Source organism: Dicentrarchus labrax, unplaced genomic scaffold (assembly GCF_905237075.1).
Source record: "Dicentrarchus labrax unplaced genomic scaffold, dlabrax2021, whole genome shotgun sequence".
In the NCBI taxonomy this organism is placed as follows: Eukaryota; Metazoa; Chordata; class Actinopteri; family Moronidae; genus Dicentrarchus; species Dicentrarchus labrax.
In genome coordinates this window covers 236,941-260,227 of record NW_026136719.1, presented here as the reverse complement: position 1 = coordinate 260,227, position 23,287 = coordinate 236,941, and the positions used below count along the sequence as shown (strand labels likewise).

At 38.2% G+C, this 23,287-nt stretch overlaps 4 protein-coding genes across 11 annotated transcripts in view; all 4 read right to left on the bottom strand.

The window, feature by feature from the left end:
* The window catches only part of LOC127351824 (GTPase IMAP family member 8-like), a 79,886-nt gene that overhangs the window by 19,245 nt on the left and 37,354 nt on the right, over positions 1-23,287 (bottom strand). Inside the window, exon 1 of one of the 8 annotated variants that reach the window (XM_051379786.1) lies at positions 9,704-9,744. The exons of 6 other annotated variants lie outside the window; for them this stretch is intronic. The gene's annotated coding sequence lies outside the window, so the exon portion shown is untranslated. Of the gene's footprint in view, positions 1-9,703; positions 9,745-23,287 lie in introns of those variants that run through there. One more of the 8 variants, XM_051379776.1, reaches the window with a different exon arrangement.
* On the bottom strand, positions 1,836-21,566 carry LOC127351827 (uncharacterized). The gene is made up of 3 exons (XM_051379797.1): positions 21,440-21,566; positions 5,601-5,963; positions 1,836-4,915 (listed from the first exon to the last, which is right to left on the bottom strand). Exons 1-3 carry the CDS (start codon positions 21,507-21,509, stop codon positions 3,306-3,308), a joined length of 2,043 nt encoding a protein of 680 aa, XP_051235757.1. The 5' UTR covers positions 21,510-21,566; the 3' UTR covers positions 1,836-3,305.
* LOC127351828 (golgin subfamily A member 6-like protein 22) lies at positions 16,383-18,227 on the bottom strand. The gene has a single exon (XM_051379799.1). The coding sequence runs from the start codon at positions 18,225-18,227 to the stop codon at positions 16,500-16,502; it is 1,728 nt and encodes a 575-aa protein (XP_051235759.1). The 3' UTR covers positions 16,383-16,499.
* On the bottom strand, positions 18,171-20,398 carry LOC127351826 (golgin subfamily A member 6-like protein 22). The gene has a single exon (XM_051379796.1). The coding sequence runs from the start codon at positions 20,372-20,374 to the stop codon at positions 18,224-18,226; it is 2,151 nt and encodes a 716-aa protein (XP_051235756.1). The 5' UTR covers positions 20,375-20,398; the 3' UTR covers positions 18,171-18,223.

Here is a 23,287-nt window from a genome sequence, read left to right as displayed (position 1 = left end):
GTTGAGGTACACTTGAATTAATTTGCAAAGCACTGTACTCTCTTTAAAGTTTTGTCTCAAGGAAGTTTAATCTAAAATCTTTACCAGGAATTTGGCAGGAATTATTGCAAAGGGAAAGGTAGGAAAACAGGATTCTGGAGCAATATTTTACACTATTTGACAAATTATTTGATTGCAAGTTATAAGTTTTATTTTTGAAATTAGTTTTAAGTTCTCTCAAATTCCTATTTTTGTTTGTTTCTTTTGGCACAAATCTAATTCCATAGCTTGACAGCCTCATAAATATGAAGCCTAAAATATCGCTATCACCCCCTAGGGGCTTTCTGCAGTACAGGTAATATGTACGGTGGCCGACAAGGGCAAACGCGCCGCAAACGGCAAAACGCTGCAAAAGCGGGAATGTGCAAAACCAAAAACTTACAAAACCCAAAACAACTGTGAGAGAAATGCTGCAAATTCATTTCTCAAAACGGAAGTGCGCCAGGCCACTAAGGGGACCCGACCTGAGGGATGGACCAGTCCTGTGGGACCAGACCCGGAAGTCATGAAGAAGAAGAAGAAGAAGAAGAAAGTTGGCTAAGTTTTGGAGAGGAGAATAAAAAGATACCATTTCCTTTATGTCTTTTGTAAACACTTGGCCGTAATATTTTATAATATTATAGAAGATAATAATATTACAATACAAATTATATTACTAATTACTAACTAATTATTATACTAATTTTATTTTATTTTACGATCATCTGGCCCTTACAGTGTCCGCAGAGAAAAATTCTGGCCCTTAGACAAATACAGTTGATGACCCCTGTCGTAGTGCATAAAAACCTGTATGTGTGTGTATGTCTTTGTTTGTGTGAACTAACCTGTTTTCTGTAAGATTTTTCTAAAATTAGGACTTAATATAAACATATACAATCTGCAGCCTGGGTTGAAAATACAAATGGAAACCTCTGAGTTAACTTTGACTTTATTGTAATGTTAATTAAAGTGATATAACTCCTCTTTCTGGTTCTGTTTAACCTGTGAAATCTGAAATGGCAGCTTTAATATAAATGTTAATGAAACAGTAAACATATCTTTGTCAAAGTCTAATAGAAACAATTGAGAATAAAAAGCTCTGATAAATGAGTATCTCTTCAAACATTTGTCTCTGAGTTGAACTCATATTCACACAGTATGTATTCAGTACTGAAATATCTGAACAGGGTGTGTATTGAGGAAACAAAATGTCAGGTAAAATACTTTCTGTTCTTCCTCTTATCTAAAATGTAGACTGTGACACTTTAACATTAAATGTTGACAGACTGAGCCGAGGAAGATTCACACAGGATCTAAATGTTGTCACATTAAAGTCAGTGTGTAGGTTGTCTCTCTTTATTACACAAATACCATTAAAACTCTATTATCAGTGAAATTAAATGTCTTTATGCTCCTCTGGTTATATGGGCGTATCGACCTGATTAAAAATCGAAAAATATATTTTTAATTATTATTTTTACTGTTCTGGAAATAAAAGTCCAAACATTGAACCAGGCAGGTGTAGCTGATAAAGTGTGTCCATGTTTTACATCATTATACGATATTGTACAATATCTTTATACAACGTACATGTTGGTCTACTCTATGACATATTTCAGATGATACAGGCATTAACATTAACTGTGGTGGGCAAAATAAAGAGTTCATTATTACTCAGATACCAACAGACTTCCAACAGGTATATGACACCTGAAGGTGGAGCTCCATCTGCTAGACACTGACATGCAAACACACAAGAGAGGTGCAGAGCAGAAGAGTCTGTTTGACTTCAGCATTTAACAAGAGTCACAGTGAACTACAGGGAAACACTTTATTCATCTTTCATAATGATAAACACAGAAACCAAAGATCAAACACAGAACATACAATTAAAGATTCATCTGAATTCTGTCTATTCTTATTGGACATGTAACAAAACAGAGAAACATCAAAGCATTCATTGTCTATAAAGTCATTCTTTATCATTCTGATTCATCTGATGAGCAGTTTAAATGATATTCAGCTTGGATTCATATTTAATATTTGCTGTGATATTTGTGATTTGGGTGTTGCAGAGAAAACAGAGTGAATGACATCTAAACATTTCATTTCACTCACAAACATCATTTTCTTTCTCATATTCAAAAGAAAACAAAGATCATCTCTAATGACCAAACAGAGCTTCCAGCTGCTGAAGTCTTTCTTTACTGAGCTGTTGTCTGGTTTTAATCAGTCAATAATTACATTAATAATTAGGAACAAATAAAACAAAAAAGCAAATTATATCCAACAAATAGTACAGTAGAAAACAAAAACAATACATCATAAAGATTTTGAAGACTGAAAAACCTCAGGAAGAGCAACATCCTCCTCCATGGTTTAAAGTTAGTTTTTAGTCAGTTTAACTCTTGATAAGGGTCAACACAGCCTGAACCATCAGTACTGTTGCTATGGTCACCTGCAGATTCATATCCCTTCAGAACTTCTAAGTGAGGGGATGACATGCAGCAAAGGGCCACAGGTAGGATTTGAACTAATGGCCACTGCAGCGAGGCACATGGAGCCCCACCTCTACCATGTGAGCTACCAGAACGCCCCACTGTAATGTTTCTATGTTGGTCTATTCTGTACTCAGGCTGTCTGAGGGACAAAAGCAACAGAAAGGGCACTGGCTGCATGCAGTGGGGCACCAGTGCACAGAAAGTTGGGATGTATTTATGATGAAACAGTAGGGTGGCCTATATGGCACTGTGTTGTGTTTTCTCCACTTGAAGGGAACAGCCTAGAAGCCACTTTATTATGTTTGCTTACATTTTACCATGTTTTCTTGTAGACTGGGCCACTGTAGAAGGCATCCAAGAGGGTATTTTTGACCAAGTCTACCAGTAATTCTGTGCACATGAAATCATTTGCATATCTGTCCATCCTGGGAAGTGGATCCCTCCTCAGTTGCTCTTCCGTGATGTTTCTTTGAGTTTTTCCCTGTCAATGAGTTGTTCCTCAGATCAGAAGTGAGGGTATATGGAATGAGGGTATTGTATGCTGTATAGATTGTGAAGCCTGTTGAGGTTAATTTGTGATTTTTTATATTTTTTTTTGGTACAAGAAGAACCCTCTGTCTGTGACCTTGTTCACCTTCTTAGTTTGCTAGCATTGTAATATTAGCTGGGAACCATGAATGTCTGTACAAACATTATTAGCAATCCAACCAATAGTTGTTAAGATATTTCAGTCCAGAGCAAAGTGGTGGGCAGACTGCCATCGCCTTGGCTAGAAATGAAAACGCCTCATAAGATGGGACAAGGTGTTTCGACATTCAGAAGTTCCTGTATCAAATCACTTGTTTGTTTTTCATGTGTTTTCTGCAGGTTTTCCTTTTCCGTCAGGCTTTCCACACTTGTCATTTCTAGGTCCTGTTGTTTCAGTAAGTCACTGATTTTTTTCATATTTTTTCTTTTCTTGGCGAAACACTGCACTAAGTTTTTGATTTCTTCTTGATGTTTTTTCTTAATTTGTTCTTCACTCTGAGTTGAAAGCGCCTTTAAGATGTCATACTGTTCATCTTTGGCTTTAATTTCCTCCTCACGCTCTTTCAACTCCTTTTTGCATCTCTCTCCAAATGCATTGAATTCCTCCGCTTTCTTTCTGGCTTGTTCTTCATACGACGTCTTCATATCCGTCAGGGATTTCGCAAACCTTTCCTCCAACTCCTTTTGCTCCTTTTCCTCCCATTCTCTTCTGTTTCTATCCTCTTCTTTTCTGATTTCATGTCTTTCCTTTTCCTTCTCATGTTCTTTTATCATTGCATGTTCTTCCTGTTGCTGCTCAATTCTTTGATTCTCCCACCAGTCTCTTCGTTCTTTTTCCCAAGCCTCTTGTTTTTCCTTCATCTCTTGTCTAGTCTCCATCAGCTTTCTATCAATGGTTTCTTTTGATTCAGATTCTTGTTTTATTTTTACCTCCAATGTTTCCTGTTTTTGTTTCCACTCCTGTCGCTGCTGTTCTTCCTGTCTTTTCCTCAGTCTGTTTTCTTCTTCTCTCCTTTCTTGTTCTTTCTTTCTTCTGTCAAGTTCCTTGCTGATGTATTCCTCAAGTTTTCTGTCCATCCGTTTCCTCTCCTGTTCAGTTTCTGCTCTTTGTTTTTCCATTCTGCTTTTCATCGCCTGCATTTCTTTCTCATATGTTCTTTGAAGCTCCTCCCTCTCTCTCTCCATCTCTTCTTCCTTCTCCTTCAGGATTCTCTCCATTTCTTTCTTTATTGAAGCTTCGGCCTCTTGCAGCAGCTCATTAGTGTAGCAGCTGCCTCCATTTTCCTTCACCATGGTGTCAATCTTGGTTATCAGCTCACTGACCTGTGTGCAGTTGTGTTTATCTCGGTTATTAAACACATGGTATCTTCCTCCACAGTCAGAGATCAGCTTCTTAAAGGAATCATCAGAGTCTTTGTAAATGTAGTCATCGATCGACTGCTCCTCATCTTCCAGTGAATCTCCTCCAGTTAAAAGAATGATGGTAAACTTCTCAGAATTCTTCCCATATCCTTCCTTGATAAGTTTTAATGTCTCCTTCTCCTCTGGTGTAAATCTGCCAATTTGTAACACCAACAGGAAGACATGTGGTCCTGGAGCCAGAAGACTGATGCATTTCACCATCTCCTCATGAACCTCTTCATGAGACAAACTATTGTCAAACAGACCAGGAGTGTCGACCACAACCACCTGACGACCATCGACTTCACTCTGTTCTTTCTGACAGTGTTTAGTGACTGATGTTTGGGCTGATTTGGCTTTAAACGCTTTTCTTCCTAGAATGGTGTTTCCTGAAGAGCTCTTTCCACAGCCAGTTTTCCCTATCAGCACAATCCTGAGACACTCTGGGCTCTGCTTCTTGTCACAACCTGCAAAATAATTGACAATTCAGTACTGGAGACATTAAGCTCGAGCCAAAGTTCTTTTGCATGTATGTTAGGGCCTGTAGTGATTTTCCTCTTATTATACGACTATTCACTCCTCTCATACAAGCTCAGTCATAATTTCCTCACAGTCATTGTTAGGGGCTGGCAGTCACGATATCATACGTTCATGCTGCTGTTATACATGCCCTTCCATCTCCGCATAACTGCCCAGTCACTCACCTTCAGCCCCTGTAGAGGGCACAGGCTACTACATTGTTCAAGGTTGCGCTCACTACTTTATGGCCGTAACACGTGGCTTCATCTTAACACTGGGGCACTAGCATGCTGAACCCTGGCCAGGAATGCTAACAGACTGTGGTCTGAAAAAACACCACATCTTACCTAGGCTGAAGCCTTTTTCTCAATGGTTCAAAATGCTTGCTGATGTTAGTTATTTGTCCCAGGGTTCCCCATCAGATCGTTTGCTTCCAGATGTTTTATTACAGGAAGTTTATAAAACCCAGGATCAAAATACAGTAATCATACACTCACTGTGTAATTTATGGATGTAATTCTAGTGAAAATAAATAATTCCCCTTTTGCTGTGGACCCTCTGGAACCCTCTCATGGACCCTGTGGGAATCCCACTGAGTTAGTCTAGAGGTATAAGAACGTTACACATACTTACAAGTTGTAATACCCCTTTTCAGCGCCTGAAGTTCAGCTTCTTGCATGTTGATCTTTTCTATTTGGGCATGCGCAAATGTTTCTGTTGTGTAACAGCAAGGTTTGTCCTTGGGTCTCATTTGATCCACCAAATCCAAAATCTCAGTAATCTGCTCCTTGTCGTTGGTGTTGAGAACAACATATCTTCCTCCACAGCTCTGACAGAGCTTCTGGATGTCTCTGTCACTTCTGACAAAGTTAAGAAAACTTGTAGGATCTGATTCCACAGGGAACAGAATGATGGTGAAGTCATTAACCCGAGAGCTGAATGTGTTCTGAATGGTCTCTAACTCTCCCTTGTCTTCATCAGTGAGGGGACCCACAGGTAGGACCAGTATGAAGGCATGGACACCCTTAGAATTACAGAGGGAGATACTCATGAGTGATTCCTCCATCACGGTCTCCTGAGGTTTTCCATACAAGGCAGGCAGCTGCACCAGGGAAATCAAACGTCCACACATCTCTGCCCGATGTCTAACACCGTGTGAACGTAGCTCTGACTGACCTAAAATGGCTTCGGCTGCTGAAGTCCTCCCTGCTCCTCTCCTCCCACACAGAACCAGGTTTAAAGCTGGTTTGATGAGTTCAGACTTTGGTTTTATGGTCTCTTCAGTGAAGGTGAGGAAGGTTCTTTTGTTTTCATGCACAATGTTCTCAATCTTCTCCATTAACAATGTGCGGTCATTTTTACACATGCTGTAGTGTCTTCTTCCACAGTCTTTAAGGAGTTCATTAACAGAGAAACTCATTTCATTCCCCTCATGTGTCATGATGACCATTGAGTGTTTTAAAGCATCTTGACCAAACAAACTCAGGATGAACTTCAGTGTTTGTCTGTTCTCCTCAGTGAAATCAGAAGGTTTCACTAACAGCAGAAGAACATTTGGTCCAGGAGGACAAAGACTAATGCACCTCCTCATCTGTTGTTTCACTGCCTCCTCAGACAAATTGAACATGTCTGGACTTTTTACTACCTTTACACAGTTTTCTTTCCACTCTCCACAGATGGCCACAAAGTCTTTGACTTGTTTATGAAATCTTTGATTTGGGAAATCAAAATATTGGTTTCCAAGGATGAAGTTGCCAAGTGTTGTCTTTACATCTTCACTGTTCCCCAACAGCACAACTCTGAAGGCAGATGCTGTAATACAACATAGAAAGACTTATTCACTGGAAATAAACTCAGTTTGGTGCCCTAACAAAATAATCTGACTGTGAAGAAACTAGAGGTGACACGAAAGCTGATTAAAACATTTGAACTGATAAGACAATTACTGAAAAGTTTCAGCTGGAGCCAATTCAAGTAGAATTTTGTCAATTTTGTCAACTAACTAAAGCACATCTAATGAAAAAACATAAAATATAAACATAATATTGTTTAATCTCCCAGTGTTTCTGAACACACCAAATAAACTGTGGCCAACAGCACCCAATTACCAACTGTCAGCTAGATGTGCAGATAAAATAACTACACTATTGTAGTTAGAAACAGTTTTTAGTCTTCTTTCTGTCTAATATTGTGTCTTACTGGGCAATGTGATACTCATTAGCATTATGACAGTACTATTAGGATTATTTTCCACTCTTGAGATATATCACAGGCAATATACATTTGCACAATGATAACGTAATACACCAATCAGCCATAACATTATGACCATTGACAAGTGAAGTGAATAACATTGACTGGGGGGGGTCTCTCTCTCAGTCGTTGACTGAGTTGATGTGTTAGAAGTAGGAAAAATGGGCAGCATGAGGATGTGAGCCACTTTGACAAGGGCATCTACAAACCTGCAGCTCTTCTGGGGTGTTCCCGGTCTGCAGAGGTCAGTACCTATCAAAAGTGGTCCATGGAAGGAACAGAACCAGAGACAGGGTCATGGGGGGAGGCTCATTGATGCAGCTGGGGAGCTAAGACTGTCCTGTGTGGTCCGATCCAACAGACGAGCTACTGTAGCTCAAACTGCTGAAACAGCTAATGCTGGTTCTGATAGAAAGGGGTCAGAACACACAGTGCATCACAGTTTGTTGGTCTGGGACCAGTCATGGAGCCCAGGTGGTCTTAATGTTATGGCTGATCAGTGTATAATCATAGTATTACAATGTGGTTATTGACATTCTTCGTGATTCAGAACTGTGAATGAAGGCATCTTATGTCATGTTATGGACTGCATGGAACAATCTTTACTTACATTGGATCATTTTTCTGTCCTCTGGTGATGGGTTGTTTGATGGGTTTCGTTTGAACACTATTAAAGAAAAAACACACAAATTAATCTTATAGATCTTTGTGTGCAGTATATGATGATAACCATGTGTAATGAATTCACTCACAGCTGCTGAAAGGGTTTCTTGAAGCTTCCATGATAGATTTCAGCCCTGCAAAAAACAACAACAATGAAATAGGTGTCAATTTAATGTTCTAACATCGATTGAGGCCCATTTATATTTATCAAACATTTACACTTACCAGGAGGTCTGACCTCCAAGTCAGCAGTGGACGGGTTCCTGTTTTGTCAGATCAGCAAGTAAATCACAGCTCACACTTTCTTTTACATCTGAAATGGATTCACAACTAGAAAGGAAGTCAGTTTCTTCAAGTTAGACTCAAAGAGAATCTGTCTGCCATCAAGAATTTCAAACTGTAATCGAATTGTTATTTTTGAGCCCCCTTTGTTCCAAATCAAATTACATAATCTTACTCGGTTTCACTAAAATCAGACTGTTGTATTTGTAACAGTGAAGCACATCCTCGGTGTTCAACAGGTTTTTAAGGTGTGGTTTAAGTAACATTTTGGTAGTTTGGCTTCAGCTCAGTGTTGTATTTCTTTAAAGTGATTTGTTTGTAAGATCACAGATCAATTAACTTTGAGAAAAAGATGGTAGATTCTCATTTAAGAATACTGACAGTTGTTTGGGATTTCCAAAATTGATGATTTTTTGCCTTCGATTACAGTTTTTTGGCACAAATTCTACTCAGTTCAGGGAATAGGTCCACCCTTTACCTGAAGTAAATTAATGAAGGACAAAGGAGCCACTAAAAATAGAATAAGAGTCGAGGCACAGCCAGTTGAACAGGCTTCATCTGGTCTCTGTCATACAAACATAACAACCCTCCCAGCTGTAGTTTGTGGTTTAAAGGTTAGGTTTAAATAATCTTATGTATGTGCTAATAATATATGTCCTCAATCACGTCCCATGGTGTGTGTAAAAAGACATTTTTCATACTCTAACTTGAGGTAACTGATGTTGCTCTAACCAGTCACAAAGGCAGATCTAACTCTTCCTCATTCTGTTTATTTAAATCTGAAATCTTTGATTCAAATGTTGATTATGAGTCAACATTTAAAACACACTGTCAGAAGTCTAACTAAATAAGAATCTTATTTCAGACCAAAGGACAGAAAGCATCAGTTTTCTTTCAGCAGCATTTCTCCATTTCAAACAGCTGCACACAATGCGTGTTGTTTTAAGTTGCTCTCATCTTTATCTGCTGATGTTTTAAGTAGATTTACATCAATAATTCTATCACACAGTAGGCCGACACTGCGTTCATCGTAGTAAATAGGTGCTGCACACTTTTTAAAGTTTAGTCAGAGCTCTTTGGTACTGTTGTTAATACTTAGTTACACTACTAGTTATATTACTTTACTGTTACTCCCTACAAAATTGGTAATTGATTCTTTCCTTCCCAGCAATTAAAAATGACAACAATAAACATCCAGTTTTGTTTATCAAAATCAAATTAATGGAATATTTCCAGCTGCTGGATTTAAGCATTTCTATCTTCCAAACCAGTTTCCTCCACACTTACAAAAATGAATCCAGCAAAATGATTGGATTGTTGGATTTCAGATGATGACAATATTGTAATCGATCATTTTTTGTGGAAGTGTGCTGCTTGTCTATAAAATATCACAGTGCTTCAGGACCACAGTCTGTATCTGGCTCTGTGACCATCTGACCCCTCTGCTTACCTTTAAATCCATATATATATATATGATAAATAAATAAACTTGCCTCTGTCTCTTATACACCCACACATACATGTTGTCTCTCTCTTACCTGGTAAAGGTCTCCTGATGTGTCCTCAGTCTGTCTCTACAGTCATTTGACTAATAAAATACCAGCCTCAGCAGTTTGGACACATACCAACCTTTCATCCACACCCTTTAAGCAGTCTCCTAGTGGCTGCCCACTGAAGCAGGCACATCCTCTTCCTCAACTGTCAATCATCAAAAAACAAAACAACAAACATTTTAATATTATTTAACAGTTGTAATATTTAAAATATCTGTATGATTGTTATTGTGTTCATCTACAGGACAGTGGTGAATCTCCAGTGATAATGAAAAGCTCTCAGTCCAAATCTGATCTGTACAGTAGACACTCACCTGAGCATCAACAGAGGTCTGTTTCCAATTACTGATTTCACTTTAGAGTCGTGGGCTGTGTGGGCTAATGAACATTAGAATATAATTCATGAACCGTTTGAGTTTAATTTTAGCAGTTAAGGGGTTAATCACCTGCTGGATTTTGTGCTGCGTCATCAGTCCAAGAAAAAAACAATTGGCTCAGAACATGTTTGCATGTTTCAGTATGATAAGAAAAATAAGAAACTGTAAATGTGAATCACACTCTCTGTAACACTCATCTAGAAACAGAGCAATCTTTAAAGAAACAATTCAGCCTATGTGCCAGTAATTTAACACAACTTTTGAAACCCAACTCCCTGATGTCTACTGACATTCATATGTTCTGTATATTTTTAATATATGCTGGCATATCAGTTAAGGCAGATTGAAGGAAGATGGATCAAAATGTTGTCATATAGACTTATGGGACACTAAATTGGCACACACATCTCTATCAGAGCCTCAATAAAATAATATACAAAGTTATGTATGTTATCATTTTTAAACTCTGATTTTGGGACTGCTATTGTTCATATAAAACTAACAAATATTGAATCAACCAGGTGCACTGACAAAGTATCCAGTTATACATTATGCAATATTACATTTATGATGGTCAACTCATAATGTTTAAAATAATTAAAAAAGATTTCCTTGACTCTTCATCTCCAATAAAAAATGACCAGTGTCCAAACTTTTACATAATATTTACAGCTTCTGGAAGTCATGTTCTTGACATATTTCAGTTCTCAGAGTCTGAAATGACCTTTTCATGAGTGCAGATGCTTGACACTGCTTCATTCTCATTTCTTAAATTCATCTACTCACTAGCACATCCTGACAAACAGTCAGTGTTTGGTACTTTTTGATGTGGTCCGATCCAACAGACGAGCTACTGTAGTTCAAATTGCTGAAACAGTTAATGCTGGTTCTGATAGAAAGGTATCAGAACACAGTACAGAGCAGTTTGTTGTGTATGGGGCTGCGTAGCTGCAGACCAGTCAGGGTGCCCATGCTGACCCCTGTCCACTGCTGACAGTGTCTACAATGGGCACGGGAGCATCACTGCACAACGGAGCACTGGAAGATAGTGAATCACGTTTTCTTTTACATCTTGTGGATGGCTGGGCGTCGCTTACCTGGGAAACACATGGCATCAGGATGCACTATGGGAAGAAGGCTATCCGGCGGAGGCAGTGTGATTCTTTGGGCGATGTTTAAAATATTTTTGCACACCACATCTCTTACTTGCATACTACATATAGTGTAGGCCATATATTTTTAATCATAAACTCTATATTTTGTATTATATTGTTATGATATTTTTTCTTAGTATTCTTTATTGTAATATTTACACTGTGTACTTTTTGCACTACATCAATAAATAAACTGCTGTGTTGTATCGGGAGCTGCTGCAGCGAGTACATTTCCCCAGTGAGGGATCAATAATCTTATTGTACTGATCCATAATCATTAGAAATCATCAAGCCAGAGGAGCAATCCAAGGGGGCCATGCTAATCTTATCTGTATAGTTACAATTTTAGTATATGTGCTACCGGAGTTACCCAGCAGGCCCCTGTCTCTTCGGGGGGATTTATAAGGGGTCTGTCCGGAGAGAGTCCGGACTCATGGTGCCACTTCTCAATGGGGGCGGTACCGACCCCCATTGAGAACCGCTCCTCTAAACGGCTCTCATAGCACTGATAACAACAGGAATCAAAGGTCTGGCTGTTGTACTGTCTTTGCTATTATTCTACTCAGTCTTTACTATCATATTACAGCTTATTCAAACTGCAGGACTCTACAGTCAACATGGTTTTGTATTCAAGTGATAAAAATTTGCTTTATTTTCACATTAGTTTGAGCTTTCTTCCTATTTTCTGCCTTTATTTTCACTCCAACTGTCAGCTGCAGTTCCATAAAGTCACCAGCAGGTGTCAGCCTATGAGCAGTGTATGGAGGAGGGCCTGTTGTAGTCTGAACATTGACAGTATGCTGTATATTACAGTCTGATGCACATTAATAACACACATTATTTATAGCGCCTTCTGTAGGTGCATTTATGTTCCTTCATGTCAGCTGTTGTATTCTTTAACAATAAATCAGACAGAAAACTCTCCATTATGTTTCTGGCTTTGGGAGGAAATCACATAAAAACCAGATTCTACTCACAAAATCACCCTCTCAGCCCCAAAAATAAAGAGTTTTTCTTTTAAATCGGGGGTTTAGAGACAGGAAGATAAATTGGGCAACAACTGAAACACCTCTGAGCTCTAATGTATCTGTTTATCTTGTCATCCTGTATGTCTTTCTGTATTAAACCCTTCTTCAGTATCAAGTTGTTTCTTCTTGAGACTCTTTAGTGGATGGCAGATATGTTATTATTGATTCTTTGAGTCTATTTGTAATTGATATTCAAAAGACATATTAAATATATTAAAAAGATATGATCACAAATGTTCATCACACAGCTCACAACCATCATTGAACCATCTTGTTGTCAGTGTTTACAGTTTATACACATATCTAACCAAGTCAGCACTGTTGTGGCAATGTTCAGGTCTCTGTAGTCAGTGATATTGACTGCAGACTTACATACACGTTTTGATTATGGGGAAACCCACACAGACATGGGTTAAACATTCAAACTCAGCAAGGGGTGTCTCTCTAATATAACAAAAACCTGTTTGGGCAGTGGTGTCCTCTTAGTGCATAAAAACCTGTATGTGTGTGTATGTCTTTGTTTGTGTGGACTAACCTGTTCTCTGTAAGATTTTTCTGAAATGGAGGACTTAATATAAAACATATACAATCTGCAGCCTGGGTTGAAAATAAAAATGAAAACCTTTGAGTTAACTTTGACTTTATTTTAATGTTCATTAAAGTTCTATAACTCATTTTTCTGATTCTGTTTCACCTGTGAAATCTGAAATGGCAACTTTAATTTAAATGTTAATAAAATGGTAAATATATGTTTGTCAAAGTCTAATAGAAACAATTGAGAATAAAAAGCTCTGATGAATGTGAAGGTTGGAGCTCCATCTGCTAGACACTGACATGCAAACACACAAGAGAGGTGCAGAGCAGAAGAGTCTGTTTGACTACAGCATTTAACAAGAGTCACAGTGAACTACAGGGAAACACTTTATTCATCTTTCATAATGATAAACACAGAAACCAAAGATCAAACACAGAACATACAATTAAAGATTCATCTGAATTCTGTCTGAAGTTGATGTCATCAGTTATAAAGCATCTATTCTTATTGGACATGTAACAAAACAGAGAAACATCAAAGCATTCATTGTCTATAAAGTCATTCTTTATCATTCTGATTCATCTGATGAGCAGTTTAAATGATATTCAGCTTGGATTCATATTTAATATTTGCTGTGATATTTGTGATTTGGGTGATGCAGAGAAAACAGGGTGAATGATATCTAAACATTTCATTTCACTCACAAACATCATTTTCTTTCTCATATTCAAAAGAAAACAAAGATCATCTCTAATGACCAAACAGAGCTTCCAGCTGCTGAAGTCTTTCTTTACTGAGCTGTTGTCTGGTTTTAATCCGTCAATAATTACACTAATAATTAGGAACAAATACATCATATCATAAAGACTTTCTACAGACTGAAACTTGTTTACAATAATCAACTTATACATTATCATTATCATTATCTCTACAATATAATGCAGATTTTATAAAACTTTAGAGGACACAAACTTAAAACAAAACCACACCAATGATTGTACAGAGTCAGTGAGTTATTAACTGTTTAAAGCCTCATTTATCACGAGACAGAACAGACTGAAATCAACATTTTGTCATTTAAAGAATCCAACTCAAACATCCAGAAATCTCTCAGACTGAACACTGGAGCTGAGCCAGAGGGAGATATTATCAGATGCTCTTATTGACTTCACAGAACAAACTGAAACAACACATAAAAACAAGTAAACAAAAAGTTTCTCTTCAATAAAGTTTTAATCTGCAAAAGCTTGTCTGAGATCAGCTGTGAGGTTTCTGCACCTCCACATCAATATGATCACAGTCTGAGCACAAACATGTAGAGATTCTTTATATTCTGCACTCGGCTTTAGTTTCAGTTACTGATGAAGCCTGCAGCATCACTACTGTTACTATGGTTACCTGCTGATGAAAAAAAAATCCTACAGCAGACGTCTATCCGACAGTGCTGTAGCAATATTTAAGGAGGAGATTCTATCAGTGTTTAATTCAATGCCATGTCTGAATATAACAGAGTCCTATCATTACTGTAGTCCCTTCCAAATTGATCATCTTGCTGCAGGCTCACTACGAACAACATTAGATTCTATTGCCCATAAAAATATGAAAATATTATAACAGGAGGCTAACAACCTGCCAATTAAAGCAAAAACATGGAAATCTGAAAGGAAATGGCTTTCTTCCAAACTATTAAAATATTGCTCAATTTGGCAAGATAGTCCTAAAAAGTATATAGAAAGGCCCTCTGTAATGCCAGAGGAGCCTATTATTCAGCACTAATAGAAGAAAACAAGAAGAACCCTAGGTCACAGCTCCACTGAGCCACGTATCTCCATAACCCTCAGTAGTAACGACTTTATGAGCTTCTTTTATGATTAAATTAATCACCTAATGCTCTCAACAGGTATCGCTGTCTCTCCAATTTCAGGAACTTTAACAAATGTAAAATCAGATATATATTCGGAATGTTTTTTCTGCTATCGAGCTGCATCAACTAATTTCAATAATTTCTACTTCCAAGCCATCAACCTGTCTATTAGACCCGATCCCAACTAGGCTGCTTAAAGAAGTTGTTCCCTTAATTGGCACTTCTTTACTGGATATGATTAATCTTTCTTTATTATCAGGATATGTACCACAGTCCTTTAAAGTAGCTGTAATTAAACCCCTTCTTAAAAAGTCCACTCTTGACCCAGGGGTTTTAGCCAACTATAGACCGATCTCTAACCTCCCCTTCCTCTCTAAGATTCTGGAGAAAGTTGTCGCCAAAGAGTTGTGTGACTTTCTACATAACAATAGTTTATTTGAGGGTTTTCAGTCAGGATTTAGAGTTCATCACAGCAAAGAGACAGCTCTGGTTAAAGTTAATTTTTAATCTGTGTAATATTACATAAAATTAGACACATCCTGTCTCAGACAAATGCAGAAAAACTAGTTCATGCATTTGTTACTTCAAGGCTGGATTACTGCAACTCTTTATTATCAGGTTGCCCCAATAAGTCCATTAAAACGCTCCAATTAATTCAGAACGCTGCAGCACGAGTACTGACAGGAACTAGAAAAAGAGATCACATCTCTCCTGTACTAGCTTCTCTGCATTGGCTCCCTGTAAAATGTAGAATAGAATTTAAAATCCTCCTCCTCACCTATAAAGCTCTTCATGGTCAGGCCCCTTCATATCTTAAAGAGCTCATAGTACCCTATTACCCCTCTAGAACACTACGTTCTCTGAATGCTGGGCTACTTGTGGTTCCTATAGTCTCTAAAAGTAGAACAGGAGCCAGAGCCTTCAGTTACCAAGCTCCTCTCCTGTGGAACCAGCTTCCAGTTGTGGTTCTGGAGGCAGACACCCTCACCACATTCAAGAGTAGGCTTAAGACATTCCTCTTTGATAAAGCTTATAGTTAGGGCTGGATCAGGTGAGTCCTGAACCATCCCTTAGTTATGCTGCTATAGGCCTAGACTATCGGGGGATTTCCCATGATGCACTGAGCTCCTCTCTTCCTCTCTCTTTCTGCACTCATTCATGTTCCATTAATGCATGTTACTAACTTCACTTCTTCCCCGGAGTTCTTGTGCTTTCTCGTCTCGCAGGTTCTTATTGATCCTGGTGGAGCCTCCTGCCATGGTCCTGCTTTACTGCCATTGCTAATATCACTGATATTATTATTATTACTACAGTTACAATTATTACTATTATCATTGCTCATTGTCCCCCATCGATGTGGCTGTCGTCGTCGTTGTCATCATCTTCTTCATGTTCATCATCACCATCAGTCACTACTATTAGTGTAGTTGTTGCTACTGTTGTTGCTGTGCACCTGCTGCCACCCACCTAGAGCCGGGTTTTGTCCAAGGTTTCTACCTCTTAAAAATAAGTTTTTCCTTGCCGTTGTTGCCAAGTGCTTGCTCATGGTGCGAACTGTCAGGTCTTTGTAAATAATTTTATAAGGAGTTCAGTCTAGACCTGCTCTATTAGAAAAGTGTCCTGAGATAACTTGTGATATGAATTGGCGCTATACAAATAAAATGTAATTGAATTTAATTGAATGGTTACAGTGTAGTCCACTGCTGAATATTACTATGGAATATTTCCTTCTTTAAAGTTTCACTGATTGAAACTAAATGAAAGTAGAAAAAAGGAAACTTCTGAAACTGATCTGTTGTTGTGAAGTTTACCTCGAACAAATCTCATAAAATGTGACAGCTTGATGTGTCGACTTGTGTCATCAGTTCCTGTATCAACTTATTTATTTCTATTTCATGTTTTTGTTGCAGCTTCTTCTTTATTTCCTCATTTTGTTCTCTCTTCATTTCTTTTTTTGTGTTTTTCAGTAAGTCTTTGATTTTTCTCATGTTTTCTTTCTTTTTGGTCACACATTTCACTACTTCACACATTTCCTCTTGATGTTTTTTCTTTATGTGTTCTTCATTGTGGTCTTTGAGAGCCTTTAAGAAGTTATATTGTAGATCTTTGTCTTTCATTTGTTTCTCATGTTCTTCCTTCAGAGCTGCAGATTCCTTTTTGTATTTCTCTTTGAATTCATTGAACTCTTCAGCCTTCTTTCTAGCTTCTTCTTCATATGTCTTCTTCAGATCCTCTAGTTTTTTCTTATAGTTCTCCTCAATCTCTTTTTTTTCATTTTCCTCTTTTTCACTTCTGATTTGATCCTCTTCTTTTCTTTTCTTTCTATCATTTTCTCTTTCCTGTTCGTATTCTTCTTGAAGCTTTTTCATTCTTGTTTGTTCCTCCTGTTGTCTCTGTTCATCTTCCTGATTTTGTTTTTCCCACCATTCTTTTTGTTGTTTCTCCCAGTTCTCTCGTTCTTTTCTCATCTCTTCTCTGCTCTCCTCCAGCTTTCTATCAATGGTTTCCTTTGATTCTGACTCTGATTTAATTTTTTCCTCCAAAGCTTCAACTTTCTGTTTCCACTCCTGTTGTTGAATTTCTTCCTGTTGTTTTCGCCTCCTGTCTTCTTCTTCTCTCATTTCCTGTTCTTTCTTTCTCTTGTCATGTTCCTTTTTGATGTTTTCCTCCTTTTCTTTGAGTTGCTTTTCTCTTAATTTTCTCTCCTTTTCAAGTTCTGCTGTCTGTTTTTTTTTCTCTTTTTCCTCTTGTATTTTTCTGATCCGATCCTCTTCTTCTCTTTTCTTTTCATAGTTTTCTCTTTCCTGTTCATATTTCTCTTGAAGTTTTCTAAGTTTTGTTTGTTCCTCCTGTCGTATCTGTTCATTTTCCTGATATCGTTCTTCCCACCATTCATTTTGTTGTTTCTCCCAGTTCTCTCGTTCTTTTCTCATCTCTTCTCTGGTCTCCTCCAGCTTTCTATCAATGGTTTCCTTTGATTCTGACTGTGATTTTATTTTTTCCTCCAAAGCTTCAACTTTCTGTTTCCACTCCTGTCGTTGAATTTCTTCCTGTTGTTTTCTCTTCCTGTCTTTTTCCTCTCTCATTTCCTGTTCTTTCTTTCTCTCCTCACGTTCCTTTTTGATGTTTTCCTCCTTTTCTTCAAGAAGTTTTTCTCTCAGTTTTCTCTCCTTTTCAATTTCTGCTCTCTGCTTTTCTTTCTCTTTTTCCTCTTGTATTTTTCTGATTCGATCCTCTTCTTCTCTTTTCTTTTCATAGTTTTCTCTTTCCTGTTCGTATTCTTCTTGAACCTTTCTAAGTCTTGTTTCTTCCTCTTGTTGCCTCTTTTCGTCTTCTTGTTTTCGTTTTTCCCACCATTCTTTTTGTTGTTTCTCCCAGTTCTCTCGTTCTTTTCTCATCTCTTCTCTGCTCTCCTCCAGCTTTCTATCAATGGTTTCCTTTGATTCTGACTCTGATTTTATTTTTTCCTCCAAATCTTCAACTTTCTGTTTCCACTCCTGTCGTTGAATTTCTTCCTGTTGTTTTCTCTTCCTGTCTTCTTCTTCTCTCATTTCCTGTTCTTTCTTTCTCTCCTCACGTTCTTTTTGATGTTTTCCTCCTTTTCTTCAAGTTGTTTTTCGATCATTTTTCTCTCCTTTTCAATTTCTGCTCTCTGTTTTTCTTTTTCTTTTTCCTCTTGTTCTCTTCTGATTCGATCCTCTTTTTTTCTTTTCTTTTCATATTTTTCTCTTTCCTGTTCATATTCTTCTTGAAGTTTTCTAAGTTTTGTTTGTTCCTCCTGTTTTTTCTTTTCATTTTCTTGATTTTGTTTTTCCCACCATTCTTTTTGTTGTTTCTCCCAGTTCTCTCGTTCTTTTCTCATCTCTTCTCTGCTCTCCTCCAGCTTTCTATCAATGGTTTCCTTTGATTCTGACTCTGATTTTATTTTTTCCTCCAAAGCTTCAACTTTCTGTTTCCACTCCTGTCGTTGAATTTCTTCCTGTTGTTTTCTCTTCCTGTCTTCTTCTTCTCTCATTTCTTGTTCTTTCTTTCTCTCCTCATGTTCCTTTTTGATTTTTTCCTCCCTTTCTTCAAGTTGTTTTTCTCTCAGTTTTCTCTCCTTTTCAATTTCTGCTCTCTGTTTTTCTTTCTCTTTTTCCTCTTGTTCTCTTCTGATTTGATCCTCTTCTTTTCTTCTCCTTTCATAGTTTTCTCTTTCCTGTTCGTATTCTTCTTGAAGTTTTTTCAGTTTTGTTTGTTCCTCCTGTCGTTTCTTTTCATCTTGTTGATATCGTTTTTCCCACCATTCTTTTTGTTTTTTCTCTTCATTCTCTCGTTCTTTTCTCATCTCTTCTCTAATCTCATCCAGCTTTCTATCAATGGTTTCCTTTGATTCTGACTCTGATTTTATTTTTTCCTCCAAAGCTTCAACTTTCTGTTTCCACTCCTGTCGTTGAATTTCTTCCTGTTGTTTTCTCGTCCTGTCTTCTACTTCTCTCATTTTCTGTTCTTTCTTTCTCTCCTCACGTTCCTTTTTGATTTTTTCCTCTTTTTCTTCAAGTTGTTTTTCTCTCAGTTTTCTGTCCTTTTCAATTTCTGCTCTCTGCTTTTCTTTTTCTTTTTCCTCTTGTTCTCTTCTGATTCGATCCTCTTCTTCTCTTTTCTTTTTATCATTTTCTCTTTCCTGTTCGTATTCTTCTTGAAGTTTTCTAAGTTTTGTTTCTTCCTCCTGTTGTTTCTTTTCATTTTCTTGATTTTGTTTTTCCCACCATTCTTTTTGTTGTTTCTCCCAGTTCTCTCGTTCTTTTTTCATCTCTTCTCTGCTCTCCTCCAGTTTTCTATTAATGATTTCCTTTTGCTCTGACTCTGATTTTATTTTTTCCTCCAAATCTTCAACTTTCTGTTTCCACTCCTGTCGTTGAATTTCTTCCTGTTGTTTTCTCTTCCTGTCTTCTTCTTCTCTCATTTCCTGTTCTTTCTTTCTCTCCTCACGTTCCTTTTTGATGTTTTCCTCCTTTTCTTCAAGTTGTTTTTCTTTCAGTTTTCTCTCCTTTTCAATTTCTGCTCTCTGTTCTTCTTTCTCTTTTTCCTCTTGTTCTCTTCTGATTCGATCCTCTTCTTTTCTTTTCTTTCTATCGTTTTCTCTTTCCTGTTCGTATTCTTCTTGAAGCTTTTTCAGTCTTGTTTGTTCCTCCTCTTGTCTCTGTTCATTGTCTTCATTTTGTTTTTCCCACCATTCTTTTTGTTGTTTCTCCCAGTTCTCTCGTTCTTTTCTCATCTCTTCTCTGCTCTCCTCCAGCTTTCTATCAATGGTTTCCTTTGATTCTGACTCTGATTTTATTTTTTCCTCCAAAGCTTCAACTTTCTGTTTCCACTCCTGTTGTTGAATTTCTTCCTGTTGTTTTCTCTTCTGGTCTTCTTCTTCTCTTATTTCCTGTTCTTTCTTTCTCTTCTCACGCTCTTTTTTTATGTTTTCCTCCTTTTCTTCAAGTTGTTTTGCTCTCAGTTTTCTCTCCTTTTCTATTTCTGCTCTCTGTTCTTCCATTCTTCTTTTCATTTCTTTCATTTCTCCCTCTTGTTTTATTTCAAGCTCCTCCCTCTCTCTATTCATCTCTTCTTCCTTCTCCTTCAGGATTCTCTCCATTTCTTTCTTTATCGATGCTTCAGCCTCTTGCAGCAGCTCATTAGTGTAGCAGCTGCCTCCATTTTCCTTCACCATGGTGTCAATCTTGGTTATCAGCTCACTGACCTGTGTGCGGTTGTGTTTATCATAGTTATGAAACACATGGTATCTTCCTCCACAGTCAGAGATCAGCTTCTTAAAGGAATCATCACACTTCTTGTCAATGTATTCTTCAATGGACACTTTGTCACGTTCCAGTGAATCTCCTCCAGTTAAAAGAATGATGGTAAACTTCTCAGAATTCTTCCCAAATCCTTCCTTGATAAGTTTTAATGTCTCCTTCTCCTCTGGTGTAAATCTGCCAATTTGTAACACCAACAGGAAGACATGTGGTCCTGGAGCCAGAAGACTGATGCATTTCACCATCTCCTCATGAACTTCTTCATGAGACAAACTATTGTCAAACAGACCAGGAGTGTCGACCACAACCACCTGACGACCATCGACTTCACTCTGTTCTTTCTGACAACGTTTAGTGACTGATGTTTGGCTTGATTCAGCTTTAAACTCTTTTCTTCCTAGAATGGTGTTTCCTGAAGAGCTCTTTCCACAGCCAGTCTTCCCTATCAGCACAATCCTGAGACACTCTGGACTCCGTTCTTCATCATCACCTGTGAAATATAAAGACCAGGAGTTAATTTAAATATTCAGAATTGTTACAGTATAAACTAAGACTGAATTGTAGCAAATAATGTAACACATTTTACACAAACAGAAAATAAAATTTATAAGCAAAGTACTTACCAGTGATCTTGTTCTTCTTTATCAGCCTCTCAAGTTGTATGACTTTATCCATTTGTGCATGTGCAAATGTTTCAGTCGTGTAGCAGTGTGGTTTATTTTTAGTATTTTTTTCCACCATGTCCAACAGTTCTGGGATCTGCTGCTTGTCCTTGATGTTGAGAACAACATATCTTCCTCCACAGCTCTGACAGAGCTCCTGGATGTCTCTGTTTTCTTTCACAAAGTCAACAACAGCTGGAGCTGTAGGATCTGAGTCCACAGTGAACAGAATGATGGTGAAGTCATTGACTCGAGAGCTGAATGTGTTCTGGATGGTCTCTAACTCTTTCTTGTCTTCATCAGTGAGGGGACCCACAGGTAGGACCAGGATGAAGGCATGGACACCCTCAGGATCACAGAGGGAGATACTCCTGAGTGATTCCTCCATCACTGCCTCCTGAGGTTTTCCATACAAGGCAGGCAGCTCCACCAGGGAAACCCAACGTCCACACACCTCTCCCTGATGTTTAACACACTCTGATGAGTTGGAGACTGAATGAAACTCTGTCTGACCTAAAATAGCCTTGGCTGCTGAAGTCTTCCCTGCTCCTCTCCTCCCACACAGAACCAGGTTTAAAGCTGGTTTGATGAGTTTAGTGAAGGTGAGGAAGGTTCCTTTGTTTTCATGCACAATGTTCTCAATCTTCTGCATTAACAATGTGTGGTCATCTTCAGCCATGTTGTAGTGTCTTCCTCCACAGTCTTTAAGGAGTTCATTAACAGTTTTACTCTTTTTCGCCTCATGTGTCATGATGACCATTGAGTGTTTTAAAGCATCTTGACCAAACAAACTCAGGATGAACTTCAGTGTTTGTCTGTTCTCCTCAGTGAAATCAGAAGGTTTCACTAACAGCAGAAGGACATTTGGACACAGAGTCACACAGCTCTTCATCTCTCTTCTCACGGCCTCCACAGACAGACTGAAGATGTTTGGAGTTTTCACCACTGTTAATGGTTTTCCTCTCCACTCTCCATTGGCTACCACACAGTGTGTGATTGGGGACAGTTTTTGGTGATGAAAAGCTTGGTTCCTGATGAGGAAGTTTCCAAGTGTTGTCTGTTTGTCCTCACTTTTTCCCAGCAGCACAATCCTGAGTCCAGATGCTGTAATACAACAGAGAGAAAGATAAAAAAATTTAAAAAACTCACTATGAGGCTCTTTTAGAAAAGATGGTATAGCAGTCAAAAATATTTATTTGAAATTATTGTATGGCAGTGATCGTTGCCATTAAATATTATTTAACAGAGTAGGCGGTGTGTGGGATGGGAATATATGTTAGTGTAACCAATGTATTATAGTAGTTATTTCAGCAATTATCCATCCCTGTTCATGTTTGAACATTTTATTTTTCTTGTATAAAATGGTTTCTGTGTATATTCCTTTTGGGCCAGCTTTAATTTTGTTAATTGTTTTTCTGTTGTGTGACTTACGACACTTCACTGTCACTTCCTGTGAGTGTGATCTTCTGCAGTCGTCTGCAGGTGCTGTTGTGAACAGGTAAGACTACACAGTGCTCTTGTCCACATTGTGTCAAAACATGGTAAAAACACTCTCTTGGTACAGCTCACCAATATTCTTTCTTTCAGTGTGTATATGTCATTTTTATTTTGTGTAGCACTTTAATGTTCCATGCAAACAGTCTCAAGCTAGGCTAATTGAGCAGGTAGTTTCTCAGGCAGTTCGCTCTCTATCCTTAAATAGTGTGCATGTAGAAATGTGAAGTTGCTGTGCTGATATTATTGTGTTATACACAGGTATGCGAGTCCCCCCGTGGAATGGAGTGTCGGGCCAGACCAGCTTTTAGCTTTAAACTCCACATGAAATGGGAATCAAAGTTCTATTTGCTTCTGCATATTAACGTGTTCTTGCAAAAACAGGCAGCTGGGGAGTGACTTGTGGTGGCCCACAGCACTGTGTGCTACGTCTCCCAGTCCTGCAGCTATAGTGGTCCTATTAGCTGACTCTGCCGGACTGGGAGTTCCCACTGAACTACATGTCCAGAATAGGACCAAATAGAGCTTTGGATGCCGACGGAGGACAATTTGATGACAGGGAAAGAAGTATTGTGGTGTTTTGTTTTTATTGCTGATTGGTTGGCTAACATTAGCTGCATGAGATAAACTAGCTAACGGCATTACACGTGCGGTCCGCACATGTAACAACGG

Bases quoted from the DNA above. Each gene is read 5' to 3' on its own strand.
- LOC127351828 (XM_051379799.1), bottom strand. From the start codon at position 18,227: ATGAGAGAAGAAGAAGACAGGAAGAGAAAACAACAGGAAGAAATTCAA.
- LOC127351826 (XM_051379796.1), bottom strand. From the start codon at position 20,374: ATGGTGAAGGAAAATGGAGGCAGCTGCTACACTAATGAGCTGCTGCAA.
- LOC127351827 (XM_051379797.1), bottom strand. From the start codon at position 21,509: ATGGAGGAATCACTCAGGAGTATCTCCCTCTGTGATCCTGAGGGTGTC. The intron at 5,964-21,439 runs CTGTGGGTCCCC...TACTGGTCCTAC, and splicing joins TGCCTTCATCCTGGTCCTAC to CTGTGGGTCCCCTCACTGAT. The intron at 4,916-5,600 runs GTAAGTATGTGT...ATTATTTTGCAG, and splicing joins GAAAAGGGGTATTACAACTT to GTTGTGACAAGAAGCAGAGC.